The 19802-nt window shown below is 39.0% G+C and overlaps 1 protein-coding gene across 1 annotated transcript in view; it reads left to right on the top strand.

Moving 5' to 3' along the window:
- Positions 1-19802, top strand: part of HTT (huntingtin) — a 778980-nt gene that overhangs the window by 321535 nt on the left and 437643 nt on the right. Inside the window, exon 33 of the mRNA XM_078772674.1 lies at positions 3126-3287. Within this exon, the coding sequence (XP_078628800.1) occupies positions 3126-3287 (162 nt within the window). The remainder of the gene's footprint in view (positions 1-3125; positions 3288-19802) is intronic.

Here is a 19802-nt window from a genome sequence, read left to right as displayed (position 1 = left end):
TCCGGATTGTTGGCCTGACGGTTGTTGAGACGCTAAGTTCGTGCTCTTTTTGCATCGTTTCGAAAGTGCCAAAGTATGCTCTTAACTATTTTTCTATCATTCTCATGAAGGAAAAGCGTCGTGGCACGAGATGCACGAGAAAAGTGTTGCCAAAACTATATATAGCGCGATATTTCAAAAAGTTATGGACAGATTCGGATGAAACTTGGTGGAATAGTTGGTGTAGTGACAATAACAAGCCAATTAGATTTTTGTTCAGGTGCGGATCCACATCCGGCCTATCAGTGGGATACAAAACGTAAACTGTTAAGCCTGGCGTAGGTATGCCGAGTGCCGTTCTAGTTACCCTCGCCAGAGGAGAGGGTATTGCATTTGAGTCCGTTTGTCTGTCTGTCTCTGTCTGTCTCTGTCTGCCTGCACATAATAAATATTATTTTCTCTGCAACCGTTGGTCCGATTGACAGGAAGTTTTCACCATAGATGCAACTCCAACGGTATAATTTTTTTATGATAATTATGACGTCATAGGTCACGTGGTTCGGCCGCCATCTTGGAAAAACCGAAAAACTTTGCACCTCGATCTCTGAAAGTGCTGAATAGAAAAAAATTGAGACATGGCTCATTGTGAAGAACTCTCCATGGGGAATAAAATATGTTAATGATGATGTCATAGGTGCCTCCATTATGACGTCATAATTAGACAAGTGTAAAACTTCATCCGATCAAGATTAAATTTATTGAGCATAATGTAGGAATAAATTAGTTTAGAAAAATGGAATGATGACGTCATCGGTCACATGGTTCAGCCGCCATATTTGTTTTTAACACAAAAGCCTTAAAAAAACCACTGAAAATACATCCTGGCGAGGGTTTGCAATCTCTGCTTGCTCTTTTTCTTGTTTTCTTTTTATTACCCTCGCCTGAGGAGAGGGTATTGCATTTGAGTCTGTTTGTTTGTCTGTTTGTCTGTCTGTCTGTTTGTCCGCACAGAATAAATATGATTTTCTCTGCAACTGTTGGTCCGATTGGCAGGAAATTTTCACCATAGGTGCAATTCCACCTGTATAATTTTTTAATGATAATTATGACGTCATATGTCACGTGGTTCGGCCGCCATCTTGGAAAAACCGAAAACTTTGCACCTCTATATCTCCGAAAGCGCTGAATTGAGAAAATTGAGACATGGCTCATTGTAAAGAACTCTCCATGGGGAATAAAATATGTTAATGATGATGTCATAGGTTTCTCCATTATGACGTCATAATTCGACAAGTGTAAAACTTCATCCAATCAAGATGAAAATTCTTGAGCGCCATGTTGGCATAAACTGGTGGAGAAAAAAATAAAATGATGATGACGTCATCGGTCATGGGGTTCGGCCGCCATCTTGGAAGAACCGAAAGTATTTGCACCTCTATATCTCTGAAAGCACTGATGAGAAAAAATTGAGACATGGCTCATTGTAAAGAGCTCTCCATGGGGAATAAAATATGTTAATGATGTCTGAGGTGCCTCCATTATGACGTCATAATTTGACAAGTACAAAACTTCATCCGATCAAGATGGAATTGCTTGAGGATAATCTAGGATTAAATTAGTGGAGAAAAAAAAAGTAATGATGATGTCATCGGTCACTTGGATCGGCCGCCATATTTGTTTTAACACAAAAGCCTTAAAAACCACTGAAAATACATCCTGACGAGGGTTTGCAATCTCTGATTGCTCTTTCTTGTTTTTATTTTATAAATCACATCCCAAAGCTGCAATGGTAATTTCAATAAATTGCATCCCAAGGCTGCAACGGTATGTCCTGCAACGGTATGTCCTGCAATGGTATGTTGACGCTGATGGGATAGCTCGGCACATTCGGGCCCGATGTAAGTGAACGATCATCCAGCCCATTTTCATTTTTAGAATCATTGGAATCTCCCGCGATGAATCTAACTCTGAAGGCCTTTCACTCACTCACCGCAGGCAGGTTGGTGGTCTTTCTGTCTTCTACCGACTCCTCTCCGGCCTCGCTCCCCCTAGCTCTGTCTGTACTCTGTCCCCCAAATATTCCTGCAGGTCGCACAAGATCTGCCAGCAACCCTTTTATGGTGAAACTGCCAAATTCAAGACTCTGTGCTCACCTTCACTCTTTCAATCCTCTTTTCTCCTGCCTCTGGAACAAACTCCCCCACTCTCTTCAATCCCACTCGTCCCTCCAGGTCTTTAAAACAGCTGTTCACCACCATGTCTTATCTTCTGGCATCCAAAACCTTGATCTTTTCTACCCCCGCTAATTCACCCCAGATCCACTTTCTTGAAATACCGACATCTTTACTGGAAGTCCTGGCAGTGTCCATGTGTTTTCCACCTCTCCCACCCCCCCCCCCCCCCCCCACTTCTCATTCCCCCTCCCCCCCTAGCCCTCTCCCTCCCACAGATCTCCTGATGTCCCTGTTCTCTGCTGTTGTACTTGTGTGCTTCCCTCTCTGTCCCCATCTTGTCTCCCGCTCCCTTTAACTTATGTTTATGTGTCCGTTTGTTTTTATGTGATTAATGTTGGCTCTTACATGAGCCTCGATCTTGTACACAAAAAAAAGCTCTATATATGGAGGGAATACCCAGTTGTCTGGTGGATCTTCCTCGTGTCCAGTTTATGGGTTTTGTGCGTGCAATTCCGTGTGCACATTTTTGTGTTTGTGTTATGTGAATACACCTTGTAGGTGCCGCTTTAATTCACATGATAAACTCGTTTTGAATTTACAGGATTGCTGCATATTCTTGGTTTTGCTTGAAAACGTACGAAGGTATTAGACGACTAACAGAGGATTCACTCCATTCTTTGTGAATTATTGTGTATGAGAATTTATTTTTACTGAAAGCGATTTGATATGTTTGCTCATGCTTTTTTTCTTTGACATGTTTTCCCCAAACATGTCATCGTGATGTGGCTGTTATCTAATTGCTTGTGCTCAATTTTTCTCAAGTTGAACAATTTCCATATGTTAGTCATTTTTTGTGTTTATTTTATTTTGATCTTTATTTTCACATTTAACGATCATCTGTTCAATTTTAATAACCCTTATCCTTCAATCCTGCCATTAATTTTTCCTTGCTGGTGCTCACTTATGAACCAGGCCACAATCCACAGCTACATTCGACTCTTTGAGCCACTGGTGATCAAGGCTCTAAAGCAGTACACGGTGACGACGTCGGTTGCGCTACAAAGGCAGGTGTTGAACCTGCTCGTGCAACTGGTCCAATTGAGGGTCAATTACTGCCTGCTCGACTCTGACCAGGTCTGATTTCCTGTTATTTTGTAATGTTCTTATTTTGTAGATCATATTTAATTGTCAAATTGATTTTACAATATGCGACTTTCGAAATGACGTATTCTTGCTAATGAAGCCGTTTGCACATGCCCTGTGTGTGGTTTTAGTGACTCAGTTCTGCAAGACAATTTTAACCCACCATTACAAGCGTGAAACTGTCATTCAAATCATCTTTCAAAAGTAATTTTCAGCATTTGACCTAAATCGAGTGGAAATGTCAAAATGGTTAACCATAATTATTGTTCTGCTCCTGGATGAAAATTGAAAGAGAGGAAATACCCAAAAATATGAGATGTGTTGGGTTCATACTATTTCCTATAATAAATAATACAAGCTACTGGTCTCTCTCTCTCTCTCTCCTCTCTCCCTCTCTCTCCTCTCTCCCTCTCTCTCCTCTCTCCCTTCTCTCCCCTCTCTCCCTTCACTCCCTTCTCTCCCTTTTCTCCCTTCTCTCCCCTCTCTCCCCTCTCTCCATTCTCTCCCTTCTCTCCCCTCTCTCCCCTCTCTCCCTTCTCTCCCTTCTCTCCCCTCTCTCCCTTCTCTCCCTTCTCTCTCTTCTCTCCCTTCTCTCCCTTCTCTCCCTTCTCTCCCTTCTCTCTCTTCTCTCTCTTCTCTCTCTTCTCTCCCCTCTCTCTCTTCTCTCTCTTCTCTCTCTCCTCTCTCTTCTCTCTCTTCTCTCTCTTCTCTCTCTTCTCTCTCTTCTCTCTCTTCTCTCTTCTCTCTATTCTCTCTCTTCTCTCTCTTCTCTCTCTTCTCTCTCCCCCTCCCTTTCCCTCCCTTTCCATCTGTCTCTGTCTCTGTCTCTCTCTCACACATTCTCTCTCTCTCTCTCTCTCTCACTCTCACTCTCACTCTCACTCTCACTCTCACTCTCACTCTCACTCTCTCTCTCTCTCTCTCTCTCTCTCACTCTCACTCTCTCTCACTCTCTCTCACTCTCTCTCACTCTCTCTCACTCACACACACACACAATTGGAGCAACACGAATGATTAAGAAGAACCTCAGTGATATTTTTTCAAACCATCCCCGGGAATATTACCACAAATGAACTATAACTGGAGGCATTCTGGAGTTCGGTGACGATCCTGAAAAGAGAGCCCTTTGAACAAAACTCTGAAAAAGTTGAACAGTTTGGTCCATGAACCGTGATCCCTTACCGAAGAGGACGTGGATACTTTGGGTTCTGGGAGGACTCTGGGAGGACCTGAAACCCGCAAATGGAGATAACAACAAACGACATACATACACTTCTCCTTTTATCAATAGATGCAAAAATCTTGTGTAATTTATCTTGTGACACCGGAACCAAGCAATAAATATATATTTACAACTGCCCTCACAGCCCATATAGCTCCGACTACTCAAACAATATTGATAGTAAATATCATCATACGATATTAAACTAGATGGTATTCATACAATACTTACCCTGTGCAGTCTTGAGAATGACTTGGTGCGAGTTGGTGCAACTTTGTCTTCAAGAGCTGATATGAAAATCCTTTTCAAATTTTAAGTCAATTGGATGAAAATTGTTGATTTCAGAAATGTGGTCTTTGTTGACCTTTTGGCCGATGTTGACCTCAAAAATTAAATAATTGGAGGTTGAATTCAGTGAGGTGATATGAATATCCTGTTCAAATTTCAAGTCAATTGGATGAAAATTGACAATTTTAGAAATTTCACCCTATGTTGTTGACCTTTTGGCCTATGTTGGCCTCAAAAATAATTGGTGGTTGAATTCAGTGACCTGATATACAAATCATCTTCAACTTTCAAGTCGATCAGATAAAAATTGACAATTTTTGAAATCTGGCCTTTGTTGACCTTTGGCCAATTTGACCTCAAAAAGATGACCTCTTTATCGACTAGTCATGTACCATGTGGTAAAGTTTCAATTTCTTCCGCTGAACAGTTTTCGAAGTACGCTCTTAACAAAACGCAGACACGTACGTCGTACATACGACGTATGCACGTACGCTTTCGATCGCTTAACCTCACTTTTTGCTTTGCGAGCGCAGGGTAATTAGGCAGTTATCTGTGCGTGTATGCACATCTGAACATCATAGAAAAAACAGGGCTGGGCCATCTCCACCAAATTCAAAATTTTTACATCCGTGTTGGTGGTACCCAGGGTCAGGTCGTGGGCACAAAAAAAAAACCCCTTACCGTAGTTAAGGAGCAACTAAAGCAGATACGGTGTCTCCCTCTGGTAAGTCTACCTGAATGTTGGGAATGACTGCATCGGCTTTCCGATTTCAAACTCCATTAAGTAAATCACCGAGCCTGCCATGTTCACACGAGGTAGTCCCGTAAGGTTCATAGTCCTCTCACTGACCAGAATGATCGGAGAGGTTGGGTAGAATGCGCTGTCCACAGGCCTTGCATGGGCCTACATCATCAAATAATATTTTGCAGGATGGGCTGCATGATATTAACGTTTTGGGTGAGTTGATCAAAAAGTTAGCGAAATATTTTGTTGTGCAGAGGCACACTCCTTTTCTCTCAGATATCTTTCCAAGTATTTTTGGCTTCTTTCAGAAACCTTGAGCCATTTACATGTTACAATCCTACTCTGGCACGCACCAGAAACGTTCGGCTGCTGTCACCACCCTGATGGACTTAGTTGCTCGGGATTTCTGCACATGCGCATCGAGCATTCTGTGGCGTATTGCATCATTTAAATATTTGGTGTCTTGGGTGAGGTTTGAGTTAGCATTTTATCAAGTTTCCAACACACTTGCAACAGGGGAACAAAACCACTTCAGGTTGAAGTGTTGAAGCATCAGTTTTCAACATATGCTGGAGCTTTTAAAGCCTCATCAGCAGGACAAATGCAGCTGACTGTATGGCCGAGTGGTATGCACACTCACATCAGTAGTGTAATAATGTTGATCCTGGACCCCATTGACTTACATGTTAATTTCCCTCAGATCAAACACCTCTATTACTCCACCCTCAAATCCTCATTGACTTACATGTTAATTTTCATTTTTTTGGGGATATTATCATCTCCCCTGAACACCTTTTTTTCCTCCCACCCTGTTGTTTATTAAACCACTCAAACAATGGCCCTACGAATATTTACCCCTACCCCCTATGATCCTTCTGGCCTTATGAACCAAGTATCAACGATCCTACATCTAATATATTTTAACTGAGTGTCTACACCTTTTTAACCTCCACTCCTTAGTCTGGTTGATAGGGAAAAAGGCGGCAGTAGCCCCTTAAAATCCCTAACCCATTATCTTATCACTTATATCTTATCACTTATATTTCTTATCACTTATATTTCTTATCACTTATATATCTTATCACTTATATCTTATCACTTATATACTTATGACCATAAGGGAGAATATCAATTCCATTTTTAAAAATAAATCTCTTATCATCAAAAGCCCCCAATACTTTCTTATTTATCTCTTCTGAATATAATTCATGTTTATAACTTCTTATTCCATTAATCTTTCTAAACTCTTCTTTCTTTGTTGTTATTATCTGTTTACTTGTGTTTTTTGTAATTCTTTTGAGTAAAATGAACCCAAGATTTCTTCCCCATTCATATCATATAATTTGTAAGTCCAAGGGACTGTATCCATTACATCAACAATTTTAAATAATTCACGAGTCCATTTTTGTGTATAACCTTTCTCAAAATGGCTTTTCCATTTGTATATTCTTACAATATCACCAACTTTGAACTTAGGTTTTCTCAAATTAATTCTCCTTTTCATATTCTAATTTTGTAAATGTTTCCGATGGTTTTGATTTTGTTGATGAATGAACTGTATTATTGTATTTATCTACAATATCCTCAATTAAATATACCCACTGTTGAGAACCGAGTTGTGTGAATTTTTTATATAATTTCTCTTTCAAAGTACGATTAAAACGCTCAACAACAACTGCCTTTCCTTCATTAAAGGTGCTGTATAATTTAATACCCTCCCCCTTAAGAAATTTCATAAATATTTTGTTATAGAACTCTGTTCCCTCATCGGTCCACAGTTTCTTTGGTTTTCTTTTATCCCTATCAAATATTAGCTTAAATGCTAACATTAAAGTATCACCCCTTTTATTTTTTAAAGGAACAACCCAGGCAAATCTACTCCTCAAATAAATAACGGTTAAAGCATACCTGTATCCCTTATCATTATTTAGTTCGATTAAATCAGCGGACCATATGTGGTCGGTGTATTTAGAATAAACTTTCCTTCTTTTAAACTTTGTGATTATAGGTTTGTGTAATTCATTAGCCAAAAGCTCCTCAGTCTTGATGACATCATTAGAGCCTAATAGTTTTTTGGGGAATAACCAAGACCAAGTTTCAATTTAGCACTTATCATTTTTTTTACAATAAACCTATCAACTTTCTCTCTCAACGTAGGATTTTGTATCAAAGACAAATTATACAACATTTCTCTGTCTGCTTCATGTTTTTCATCCAATGTAGTGGTATTCCCATAAGCAATATCATGCTTCATACACATTTCATCAACCTTATTTTTTGGTTTAGACCAAGGTTTAGGATTGTCAGCCTCATCTAATCTTTTATCCAAGTTTGTTCCAGGGCCACAGAAAGAATATCCAGGTAGATGTAGTTCCCCAGGAATTCCAGTTGTTGTAAATTTACTTCCCGACAGAAACTTTTGTATGTCTCCTCCACTTTTAGGAGAGATGAATTGACACTTTTTAGAGCCACACACTTGACATATTCCTTTTTGATAAACTCTATTATTTTTAGCTTTATCATACAATACACTTTTAGATTTAGTTTTCTTTTTACATTTGAGGCAATAACATATTTATTTATCAGAAAAATTCTGACAGAGTATCAAAACTTTTTTGGTTTTTAACATATACATTTCAATCTTGATTTTTAAAACATAAAGAATCCTAAGGAATGCCTTCACTCTCTCCTCCATTTATTTACAAATAAAACTAACTAAAGTCAATAACACCAACATCATCAATCACATAATCTTTTCCTTCTTCTTCTTCCCCACTTTCTCGCTTAAATCTCCTCTCTGAAAGTGAACTCATCTCGCCCCTTTTTGAAATATATATCTTTATAAGAGTTATTATTTCTTTTTTTTTCTCTTCGGTGAGTTGAGATTGATTTATTTGCTGTAATACATTCAATCTTTTACGAATCTCACCGATTTCCATCTTTTTATATTTTTCCTCCCTCTCTCTTTCCTCCTCCTCTTTCTCCTTTTTCTCCCTTTCCTCCTTCTCCTTTTTCTCCCTTTCCTCCCTCTCCTTTTTCTCCTTTTTCTCCCTTTCCTCCTCCTCCTCCTTCTCCCTTTCCTCCCTCTCCTTTTTCTCCCTTTCCTCCTTCTCTTCTTCAACTCCTTCCTCCTTCTCTTCTTCAATTCCTTCCCTTGCTACCCTTGAGTTTGAACCCCAAATAATATTATACATATACTCATCTGGATTTTGAGATATTCTTGTATCAATTAATTATTTTTCTCATAATAGGATACCAATAAGATTTGTTGATGATTTCTAAAAGAGTTTTATATTTCATAACTTTGAGAAGTTCATTTTTATTTAATATTTTAAACAAGTCTCTATTTGTGGGTTTAGCAATATCAGTATAAGGCCAGTTTTTAATGACAAAATTTCCATGTATATGCTCCAAATCATAAGGTATGTAATACCGAGCGCCCTTTTCTTGTAGGTATCCCTGAATACAAAAATTATAATTCTCTTGTAGTCTTCTTCCTGCCATTTATGTATCAGAAATATATGTGAGATTAATATTATGACAGGAAATACCACCCCATCTTCCCACTACCAAATCGGTTTGTATTCCTCGGCTTTCTATCCTTATCTCATTACCTTCCTTCTTTGTCATGCTAACCATCGCTATACTATCATATATTTTTCTTTCTTAAAATCATGTATTTGTTGTTTACTAATTGTACTTCCACATAAATCCTTATCCTCACCAAGCGGATAATATTCTTCTTTACGAGACTGATTCAAATCATGTAGGTCTTCTAGGTTTATTGAAAAAGACCAATTAAACCCGAAATCAGGCATATCGTACCGCCATTTATTAATTCACATGTTAACTATATGTCCTTCTTTATAAAATTCAATTGTAAGCAGGTAGTTAAATTGAATGAGGAAAGGTATATGGTCAGTATAACCAGGTGTTGTGGTTGTAAATTTTACTTGTTTCACAAAACGTGCTGTTTTCTTTAAAAATATATATTGTGATAAATCGCTGAATCTAATTAAGTCATTCGCATCTGTCGGGTTTGGATAATTGATTAATTCATAAGTATTCTTCATATTAATATTTTTACTTATACGATATTTTTGTCGTTCAGCCTGTGCCTTTGTATAATAATTTGATAAATCAATATCCTGAGAGGATTCTCCAAAGATAGAACCATCTTTTCCAACATAAGTCATTTATATTAGATTAAAAATGACATCATAAAAATTTTCATTATTGTTGAGTTGAAATAATACATATAAACATAATTGACCACAACATTTAGAATTAATTTCTTGAACTTGAAACGTTTGATAAACACCATTCTGTAAGAATTGTATTACTTCAACAGGTGGTGGCATACCATAACTATCAAAATAATATTTATCCTGACTATTATGAATACAAACCCAATGAGAACCATTCTGGGTGTCTAAATTCATAATAATATTCTTTGTATTCTTGGACAACTTTGTTAATTCATCTCTCATACAGATTACCACATTATCAATTTTTAGTGTTTTACAATACTTAGCAAGTTCTATATTTGACGTTGTATTCTTTCCAAATTGTTTAAACCATTTATCCATTTATTTATGAGAAAGATACCATTACCCCTTTTAGTTAGTTTAACACCCGCTTGAGCGATAGAGGAAAGCATATCTCCAACCAACAATCTAGCTTTATCAGGTAAACTTTCAAGTTTTTGAGCAAAATCCACAATTACACCACTTCCACTAATTTGTTTCTCCAACTCCTTGTTATGTCTTTCCAATTCTTTTTGAGCTTTTAGTTGTGCCTTTCTTTCGTTAGCAGTTTTTACCGCTGCTGAAATACCACCAGTCAATGCTCCTGCCGCACTTAAACCAGCAAATAAAGGAATTAGAAATGGGAGAAATCCTCCCTCTTGTAATGAATATTTCTTCAACATAGGTTTTGTCATTTTAATTTTAAGTGAACCAGCATCATTTAGTGTTTTTACCTGCTCTCTTGTGAGTAAAACATCAATTCTTACTGCTCCTTTTCTTTGAATTGTATTAACATTAATAATACAAGGCTTTTGATTTTGAATACAAGATGTTAATTTATTAAGATTGATTTGATTAACATATACCGGTTCTTTCCTAGTGTTGGCCTAGGAGCCCAACCAACAGCCTGGTGTTGGGCTAGCGGCTAGGATGCCAGCTTAGGATCCAAGGATCCTGGGTTCGAATCCTGGTCGATCGCTGAATTAACGCCAGGGGGGTTGACTCAGCCTGTCATCCTTCCGAGGTCGGCAAATTTAGTACCAGTACACTGGTAATTCCCTGTTTATCGTAAAAAGGCGACAAACAGGGTTAGCGGCAGGAAGGCCATCCGGCCGTAAAACATTGCTTCAAAAAGGGGACCAAAAAACAACAACAACCACGGTCCCCGAAAAGGCCAACCCCCGCTTTGCGGGGAAAAATGGCCTCTAAACGGTGGTTTTTATACCGGTTCTTTCCTACTCATTTATTTATGAGAAAAAACCTGTGTGATATTAATCATAACACCATTATCTGTATTAATCTGTAATTCTGTTTCCTCCAAAAGCAAACAATAAGCATTAACTTCTTCATTCTCTCCTCTTTCAATGTACAGAGAAGTATCCACTCTATTAGACTTTATAGTTTCCTTTTGAGAACTCAGGTCAATTGCATAGATCGTATAAAGTTTTTGAAATGCAACCATATCCAAAATAGGGTCGTTATTACCATTGCTTTCACACACCTTTTGGTAAGACTTGTAGGCTTCCGCATAATCATTTTTTTCCCAATCAATTTCCAATCTATCTCGCGGATAAAATGTGCCATCAAGAGAAACCCGAAGTTGTTTCACCTTAGCATTATCAGTCAGCGCATTATTCTTATCAGTACCTTCATCCCCATTTGGTTTCTTAAAAATGAGCCATAGGTATCGTGGCTTTCCTTGAAGAACACCCAAATTCCAAGTGTAGGTAGTGTGTTCCTGTTTAACGTGTTGACATCTTCTTTTAAGGTATGATACATTTAGCGGGGTCTTTGAGTTAAGTCTTTTATTTAACATCTCTTCGTTTTAAGATTAGGAGTATATTCACTAATATACCAACACAAATCATTAATAACAAATTTATTATTTTCACCAAAAGCATTTTCAGCCCCAAAAAGCATCCTATTTACATTATCATTCCTTTGAAGTTGAAATCTAATTTTAAGCCCATACAAAACTTTATCATAATCACAAGATCCAAATATACCTTTCAGAGGTACTGCTATGGTAAAACTATTCTCTGCTTTTGTATCATCATTATACATTGCCTTCCTTTGACTATAACCAGGGTCTGCGTTTGTACCCGTTGACATATCAGGAATAAAACCTTCAACAGCTCCCTTACCCATTCTATCACTAAACGAATATAGTGTAAATTTCATCATTTCAGATGTAGCAGAGACATATTCAACCTCTTCAACCTCTTGTGTTCCAATATACAGGCGGACACTATCAAACATTTTCCAGAATAAATCATTTACGAGTGTAGCATTAGTGTTATTCGCAGCCTTCGTGAATTTAAATTTACACAGCAAGAAACTATCAGCAAGATTCAAGTAAGTTTGTTGATTATTTATTTCAAAACTTTTTGTTCCGTTTGAATTCCAGTCTGTTCCTGTTATAGCATTTACCTTAAAATAGTCTTCCTTTTTAGTGGAGTTTGAAATGATAATCGTATCATCCAAATCATAGATACTATCAATCGCTTCCATACTTGTATTTATATAGCATTAAAATTGTTGAAACCCTGACCCAAGTATTTTAATGATTTTTTGTCGTTCTTGTGAAGATAGTTGAGTTTTACCTTTTTAAATTCTTTGATTGCTTGTAATTTATGAGACTCCTTTTGAGCATCTTTTATACTCTTTATAGCACCCGCTACATTTCCCACGGCAGAAGCAGTTGAACCAATTAGGTCTTTATGTTTAAGAATGGTTGAACCAATACCCATTAGAGTATCAATTATCCCATCTCCTTTATTTCTAAAGTGATGTCCCACACCACATTGTCTCTTTGGTTTATAGTATCCTCGACCAAGAAACATACCTTCACCCTTATAGTATGGTGAAAGGAACATCCCCTCCCCTGTAATTATTTTATATTTTCCCAACTCGTGTTTTCTCACAATAACCATTATTTATTTATTGAAAAACTTCACGCAGGTGAATTCTGATGGATATAATTTCATCATTAAAGGATATCATACGATTATCTTGGTCAGTTATCCTAAAATTTACTCTGTATATGGTTTTTCCTGACACAGGCAAATAGACAAGATTTTTTGGGTCCATATTAAATTTATAACCAATCGGGGTTGAGTATGCGCTGAATGAAAATATTGTATTTGTTCTTATTCCATCGTTATAAGCACCATCAATCAAATCACAATGAATTAATACTGAATTTATACCGGAGGATATTTGAATGACATTATCACTGTAAGACGTCCCGTTAGTTTCAATCTTTTTTGAAGAGAAACCCAATAGCTCTCTAAACGAATTTTCAATCGTGAAATCAACTTTATAATTATTTTTAAGTTTAATAGTCGATTTTGAAGTGTGTTTTTGAATATGTATTACCACATTTTTTGGTTCATCACCTTGTTCTTTCATAAGGCGAGAGACTTCTGAAGATATTTGAGAAATCGCGTAAGCTCCGGGTGAAACGGATATAGTTTTATTTCCACTTCCTGGATTATAACTAAACTTGTTGTTTTTCTCTGTGATATTAAAAAGGGTATTGTAAGTCTCCATTGACAACAAAGAAGCCTCATATGAGGCAAGGGGGTCAAGTTGTCGTGGGTAAGGGAATGAAGCTGTGTAATCACTCGTTATGAAATTAAAACTAAGAATTGTGCTTCTCATCTTATTTCATATCTAATAAAATATCTTTGTATTGACATTTATTAATTATTTTCATATTCATCAACTGATCTAAAATGGCGGAGGCTTCATTAAAACAATTGTTGTTTCCAGCCTTCTTACTACCTAACAACAATAATAGTCCATTAACTAATTGTGATGGGTCATTTGGAAGAAAGCTAACACCCGAACCAAGCTTACTTAAAGCATCAATAATATGTTTCTCCTTCTCATTCTTCTTACTTTTACCAGCAACAGAAACTCCATAATCAAGTGAGTTTAGTAAATCAATATATACCCTATCTTCCTCTCTTTCCATATCAAGTGGTTCATCAAAATAAGGTGAATTAGTATATCCATCTTTTGTTCGAAGAAACATTAATCTTGGAGTTAATTCAACATTTGGTTGAGCAGAACTTAAGAACACCAATTTATCATTAAATATCAATACCTTTTCTTTCACAAGATAGAACTGTGCTGGTTCTTCTGTTGGAATGAGACCTGCTCTGGTTTTTGAATCCGCCAAATATTCATTGTTTTGAAGAGCTTCCACAACATAATTAGGGGGTTGATTTACCTCCTCAAGTTTCCGAAATAATCCTTCATCATCATATTCTAATTCTCCAAGTTCTTGCTCTGTCATTTGACTAAAATCTTTGAGCATTTGAAGTTTTTTCGGAGTAAATTCTACCGTGGGAACTGTCGGTGAAATCGTTTGTTCAGTTTTTAAAAGTGGTTTAAAAAATTTCACTTGTTTTCTTTCAAAGGCTTCTTCACCAGTTAGTTTCTGTCTCAGTTTCTTCTTTATCTCTTCCTGTTGCTTTACAACTTTTGAAACCAACTCTTGATGTTCTTTAAACTTTCTTGCTCTTTCTTCGGTATTCATTTTCTGTATTTATTTATTGAAAAATATCATTTAATGAATTGTAAAGGTCAATGGGAAAATTATCCTTTTCTTCATCATTATAGTAAATGTGTTGAAATAAATCCTTTTCTTGAAATATTTCATCAAATTCTTTATTGGTATTAATACGAGTTGTTATTTCTTCTTCACTAATACTTGTATCTCTGCTTTTCATACGTCTGCGTTGAGTCTCCTCATTGATATCAAAACCGAATGATAAAATCTTAACTCCATCACCACGCAATTGTTTAATCATTTGTCTCATTCCTTCAGGATTACTTTCTAAAATCCCAAGACCATTAGATTTTACTTTATTTAACTCACTCTTACAATGTGAATATTTTGTAGACCAAGAGAGACCTCCTCAAATATTTGACCTTCGTTCCTCAATCGCATATGTTCCTCCATTGAAATGTAGTCATAATCTTTCCCTTCTACTTCTCCTGGTCGCATTGCTCTGGTTGTCGTACCTACAAAACGAATCATAGGGTGTTTTAAAAAAAAACTTACAATCTTTTCATTTTCACTATTCAAGAGTTTAGATTTATGAAAGTTCTTTCTTGAAGCAGATTTACCCACAACATTAATAATAGTTGTCATTTATGTGTGTAAAATATCAGTTAGTATCTCATCTTGTTTCGCAACAATATATTTATATTTTCCAATCGTGTGTTTCATATAATTTTCAAATTCTTTTTTACTACATAACGTAGAGCAATTATCTCTCCAAAAATTATTTACATCTATTGAATTTAACTTCAATAAAATAAAAGTATTGGCATTGTTTCTTATTGAGCGTCGATGGAGTTGAAAATATGACTGACTAACAACAACACAACATGCATTTTAAAGGCCATTTTCCCTGCTAGAGCGGGGGTTAGCCTTGCGGTCCCCATGACAATCTTCTCCATTTTGCCCTATTTTCTGCATCTCTCCTTGTTAACCCCCTTGCCCGCATTTCTTCTTCCACCATCTTTAGCCAAGTCTTTCTCGGTCTTCCCCGTCTTCTACTTCCTTCTACATTCATTTCCATCACTCTTCTCAACCAGGCACTTTCATCCTTCCTCAACACATGACCAAACCATCTCAACCTGTTCCTCTTCACAGCATCAATCACAGGCTCTATTCCCATCATCTTTCGCAATTCATCATTTGTCTTCCTCTCTCTCAACGATACTCCGCACATCAGTCGAACCATTCGCATTTCCACCCTTTCCAACCTTCGTTGCTGCTCTACGTTCATTACCCATGTCTCGCTCCCATAAATCATAACACTTCTCACACATGCAGCATACACCTTTCCCTTCAGCTTCAACGACACTCCCCTCATCATCAGCACGCCACTCAATTCCCGAAACTTCTTCCATGCACATCTCACTCGAGCAACCGTTGCCGAGTCTGATCCACCTTCTCCATTCAGCATGTCTCCGAGGTAGCAAAATGTTAGCACACCTTCCAGCTTCACGCCGTCTCCAAGATCCAACTAAACATTTCCTCCATCTGCAGCTCCCTCTGTGCACACCTTACATTTGAATGTAGCTGCCACACTGGTTAATGACCCTCTCAGACCACTACATTTTTGATGAACCCACTCAGCGCACATTGTACACTGAATGGAGTTCACTCCGACACCCTTCCTACACACAGCACAGGGCCACTTCCCAGTTCTTTCCACCTCACCACATGCTTTACCACTTGCCATCACCTTCGTCTTTCCGATATTCACCTTCAGACCTTTTGTCTCCATACATTCCTTCCACGTGTTCATCTTTTCCTTCAGTCCATCCATACTTTCCGCAATCAACACCAGATCATCTGCATACAACAACGCCCACAGTAAACCATCCTTTACGTTCTGAGCCAGCACCTCCATCACAGCTACAAATAGTAGTGGACTTAGTACCGACCCCTGATGCACTCCCACCTTCACCTCAAACTCACCACTGTTCCCATCCTTCGTCCTTACAGCTGTGCGCGCTCTTTTGTACATTGCCATCACTACTCTGATCAACCATTCCTCCACTCCTAACTTCCTCAATGCCCATGTCAATACTTTGCGTGGAACCCGATCGAATGCTTTCTCCAGATCAACAAACCCAAGAAACAACTTCTTCCTCTTCTCCATGTACTTCTCCTGCAACTGCCTCACAATGAAAAGTGCGTCTGTCGTTCCTCTTCCTGGCATAAATCCAAACTGCATTTCGTCGATCTTCACTTTCTTCCTTATCCTCCTCTCCAACACCCTTTCCAATACCTTCATTCCATGCTCCAATAACTTTATCGCTCGGTACGAGCCACACCCCAGAGGGTCACCTTTCCCCTTGTATAGAGGGACGAGGGTACTCAGTTCCCAATCCACTGGAATGCGGCCTTCTTTCACCACCAGATTACAGATCTCTGTCATTCTCTTCACACCCCAACTTCCTGCTGCCTTCAACATATCTCCCACAACTCCCGTCGGCCCTCCCGCTTTTCTACCCTTCATTGCTTTTATCGCTTCCTCAACTTCCTTCTCAGTTATCTTCTCTGCCGGTCCTAAAACTGGGTTACTCTCTATGTTGCCATCCCATTCATTCTCTGTATTCAACAGCATTTCCATATATCTTTTCCATCTTCCTTTAATTCCATCTGGGTCGACAACGATTTGTCCCACTTCATCCTTCAAGCAGCTCACCCCCATCACATCACACCTCTCTTTCGCTATCTGCTTTGCAATCCTGAATACTGCTTTCTGACCCTCTTCCGAATCCAAGCGTTCTCCGAACATTTTCCTACATGCCTCCTGCGCCTTTGCTACCTCTTTCTTTGCAGCCTTCCTGGCTGCCTTATAACTTTCATGCTCTGCTGTTTCTGCTCCCGTACCCTTCGCCTTCTGCCACTCCTTGAACTTCTTCCTCTTCTCGTCAATCCTCTTTCCAACTTCATCATCCCACCACCATGTTTCCGAGTGCCTCGGTGGTCCTTTTGTCCATCCACATACCTCACCAACGGCTCCCAACAGACTAGCTTTCAATGACATCCAACCACTTTCAAGCTCAACCACATCATCCTCGACCCTACTCAGCCTCTCTTTTAATGCCTCCCTTACTGTCACCTCTTTCAACCTCCACACCTTCATTCTCGGTTGGTACTTCACCCGCCGAGCTCTCCTCGCACCTTTCACCCTTACGTCGCAGACAACCAAGTGGTGCTGTGAAACAGCCTCCTCCCCCGGGATCACCTTTGTGTCTCGGAGGTGCCCCCTATCTCGCCTACGCACCATCAGGTAGTCAACGGTTGTCGTCGACCCACCTGACGTGTATGTAACAAGCTTATTATCCTCTTTCTGGAACTGAGTATTACAAATCAACAAATCAGCTCCATCAGCAAACTCCAAAATCCTTTCACCTTCTCCATTTCTCACACCATATCCGTAACCCCCATGAACTCCGTCAAAACCATCCATACTCCTTCCCACATGTCCATTTAGGTCTCCTGCTACCACAACAACCTCCTCATCTTTCACGTTTTCCATCAGCTTCTCTATCGCACACCAGAACTTGTCCTTCTCTTCATCGCTCCGACCAACCTGCAGAGCATATCCCGAGATGACGTTCACCAAGAGCTTTCCAATCATCATTTTCACCATCATCAACCTATCACTCACTCTAGTCACACTCACCACACTGTCTACAAACTCCTCAGAAAACAGGACACCAACACCATTCACGCCCTCCAGGCACCCTTGCCACACAAACTTGTATTTCTGTCCCTGCCTACCCTTCACCATTCTCACACCACTTCCCTTCCATCTCGTCTCTTGCACACAACATATGTCCACTCTTCTTCTGACCAATACTTCCACCACTTCTCCTGATCTCCCTGTCATTGTCCCTACATTCCATGTCCCAAACCTCAGAAACCGATCTCCACTTCGGGCTGTACCCTGCCCACATGTAGTTGTAATTGTCATGGTTCTCTTTTTGAGGCAATGTTTTTTTTTTTTTTTTTTTTTTTTTTAATGGCCGGATGCCCTTCCTGACGCCAACCCTCTTAGTCGCCTCCTACGACACGCAGGGATACGGCGTACCTATTCTTATCCAGGGTACACACTGGGATACGTTTAAAACATGGAAATCCTGGGTGGGGGGGGGGGGGGGGGGGGGTGTCACCGCTGCAGTTTAAACATATTTAAATAAATATTTAAACAAAACCATGAAAACAATCTGGGAAAAGTCTCTAAGTGAGAACGTGGATTTGAGAAAGCAGGAGCAGAGGTGAAAGAACAAACGAGAATATAGGGGGCGGGGCACAAGTCGAGACGAGGAGGCCGCACGAGACACCAGGCCGCACGAGGCGCGGACAAAGAAACGACTAATTACACACAAATTTGCAACAACTACAAAACCAAAACCAAATAGAAACACACAATAACACATACACAACAAAATACGCAGCGGAAATTTGACAAAGAAACAAACGGGAAAACACTCAAACTTTGATGCCGTGGAGAGATCAAAGCAAGCCCCGTCGCTCGAGGGACCCTCGAGCTTGAGGGACCTGACTAAGATAAATACAACTAGAACGGGCACTCGGTAGAGCGCATACCTTCGCCGCAGCTACTGTTCTGTACTTGGCATGGGAGTGTAGGGAACAGAACAGTGAACAGTTTGGTGCTGATTTCATGCAAATCGGATAAGAATTGACCGAGTTATGACAAACAAGATCGGGCATTGAATTCTGAACATTTTGGCATTAGTTGCATGCCAATTGGATAAAAATTGACCGCGCTATGGTAAAAATACGATTTTGACCTTTTCGTGACCTTGACCTTGACCTTTGACCCGATTGCTCCCAAAATCTAATCAAATGTGTCCCGTATAATAACCAATCATCCCACCAAATTTCATGCAATTCGGTTGAATACTTTTTGAGTTATGCGAATAACATACACACACACACACACACAGACATACAAACTAGAACGGGCACTCGGTAGAGCGCATACCTTCGCCGCAGCTACTGTTCTGTACTTGGCATGGGAGTGTAGGGAACAGAACAACAAAAATACGATTTTGACCTTTTCGTGACCTTGACCTTGACCTTTGACCCGATTGCTCCCAAAATCTAATCAAATGTGTCCCGTATAATAACCAATCATCCCACCAAATTTCATGCAATTCGGTTGAATACTTTTTGAGTTATGCGAATAACATACACACACACACACACACAGACATACAAATAAATACACAGCGATCAAAACATAACCTTCCGCTTTTGCGAAGGTAATAAATACACAGCGATCAAAACATAACCTTCCGCTTTTGCGAAGGTAATGACAAGAAGAATGTCTCCCTCTTGTATAGTAGCTATCCGTTACTGTTTGGTTTCTCTCATGAACACAATCATCAAAGATAACGAGGTTCTTTTTTGATTTATCTAAATCTTGAGGTGAAGG

This window comes from Myxine glutinosa, chromosome 2, assembly GCF_964187855.1.
Source record: "Myxine glutinosa chromosome 2, kmMyxGlut1.1, whole genome shotgun sequence".
In the NCBI taxonomy this organism is placed as follows: domain Eukaryota; kingdom Metazoa; phylum Chordata; class Myxini; order Myxiniformes; family Myxinidae; genus Myxine; species Myxine glutinosa.
Note: the sequence above shows the minus strand (reverse complement) of the source record. Positions and strands in the feature narration are given on the sequence as shown.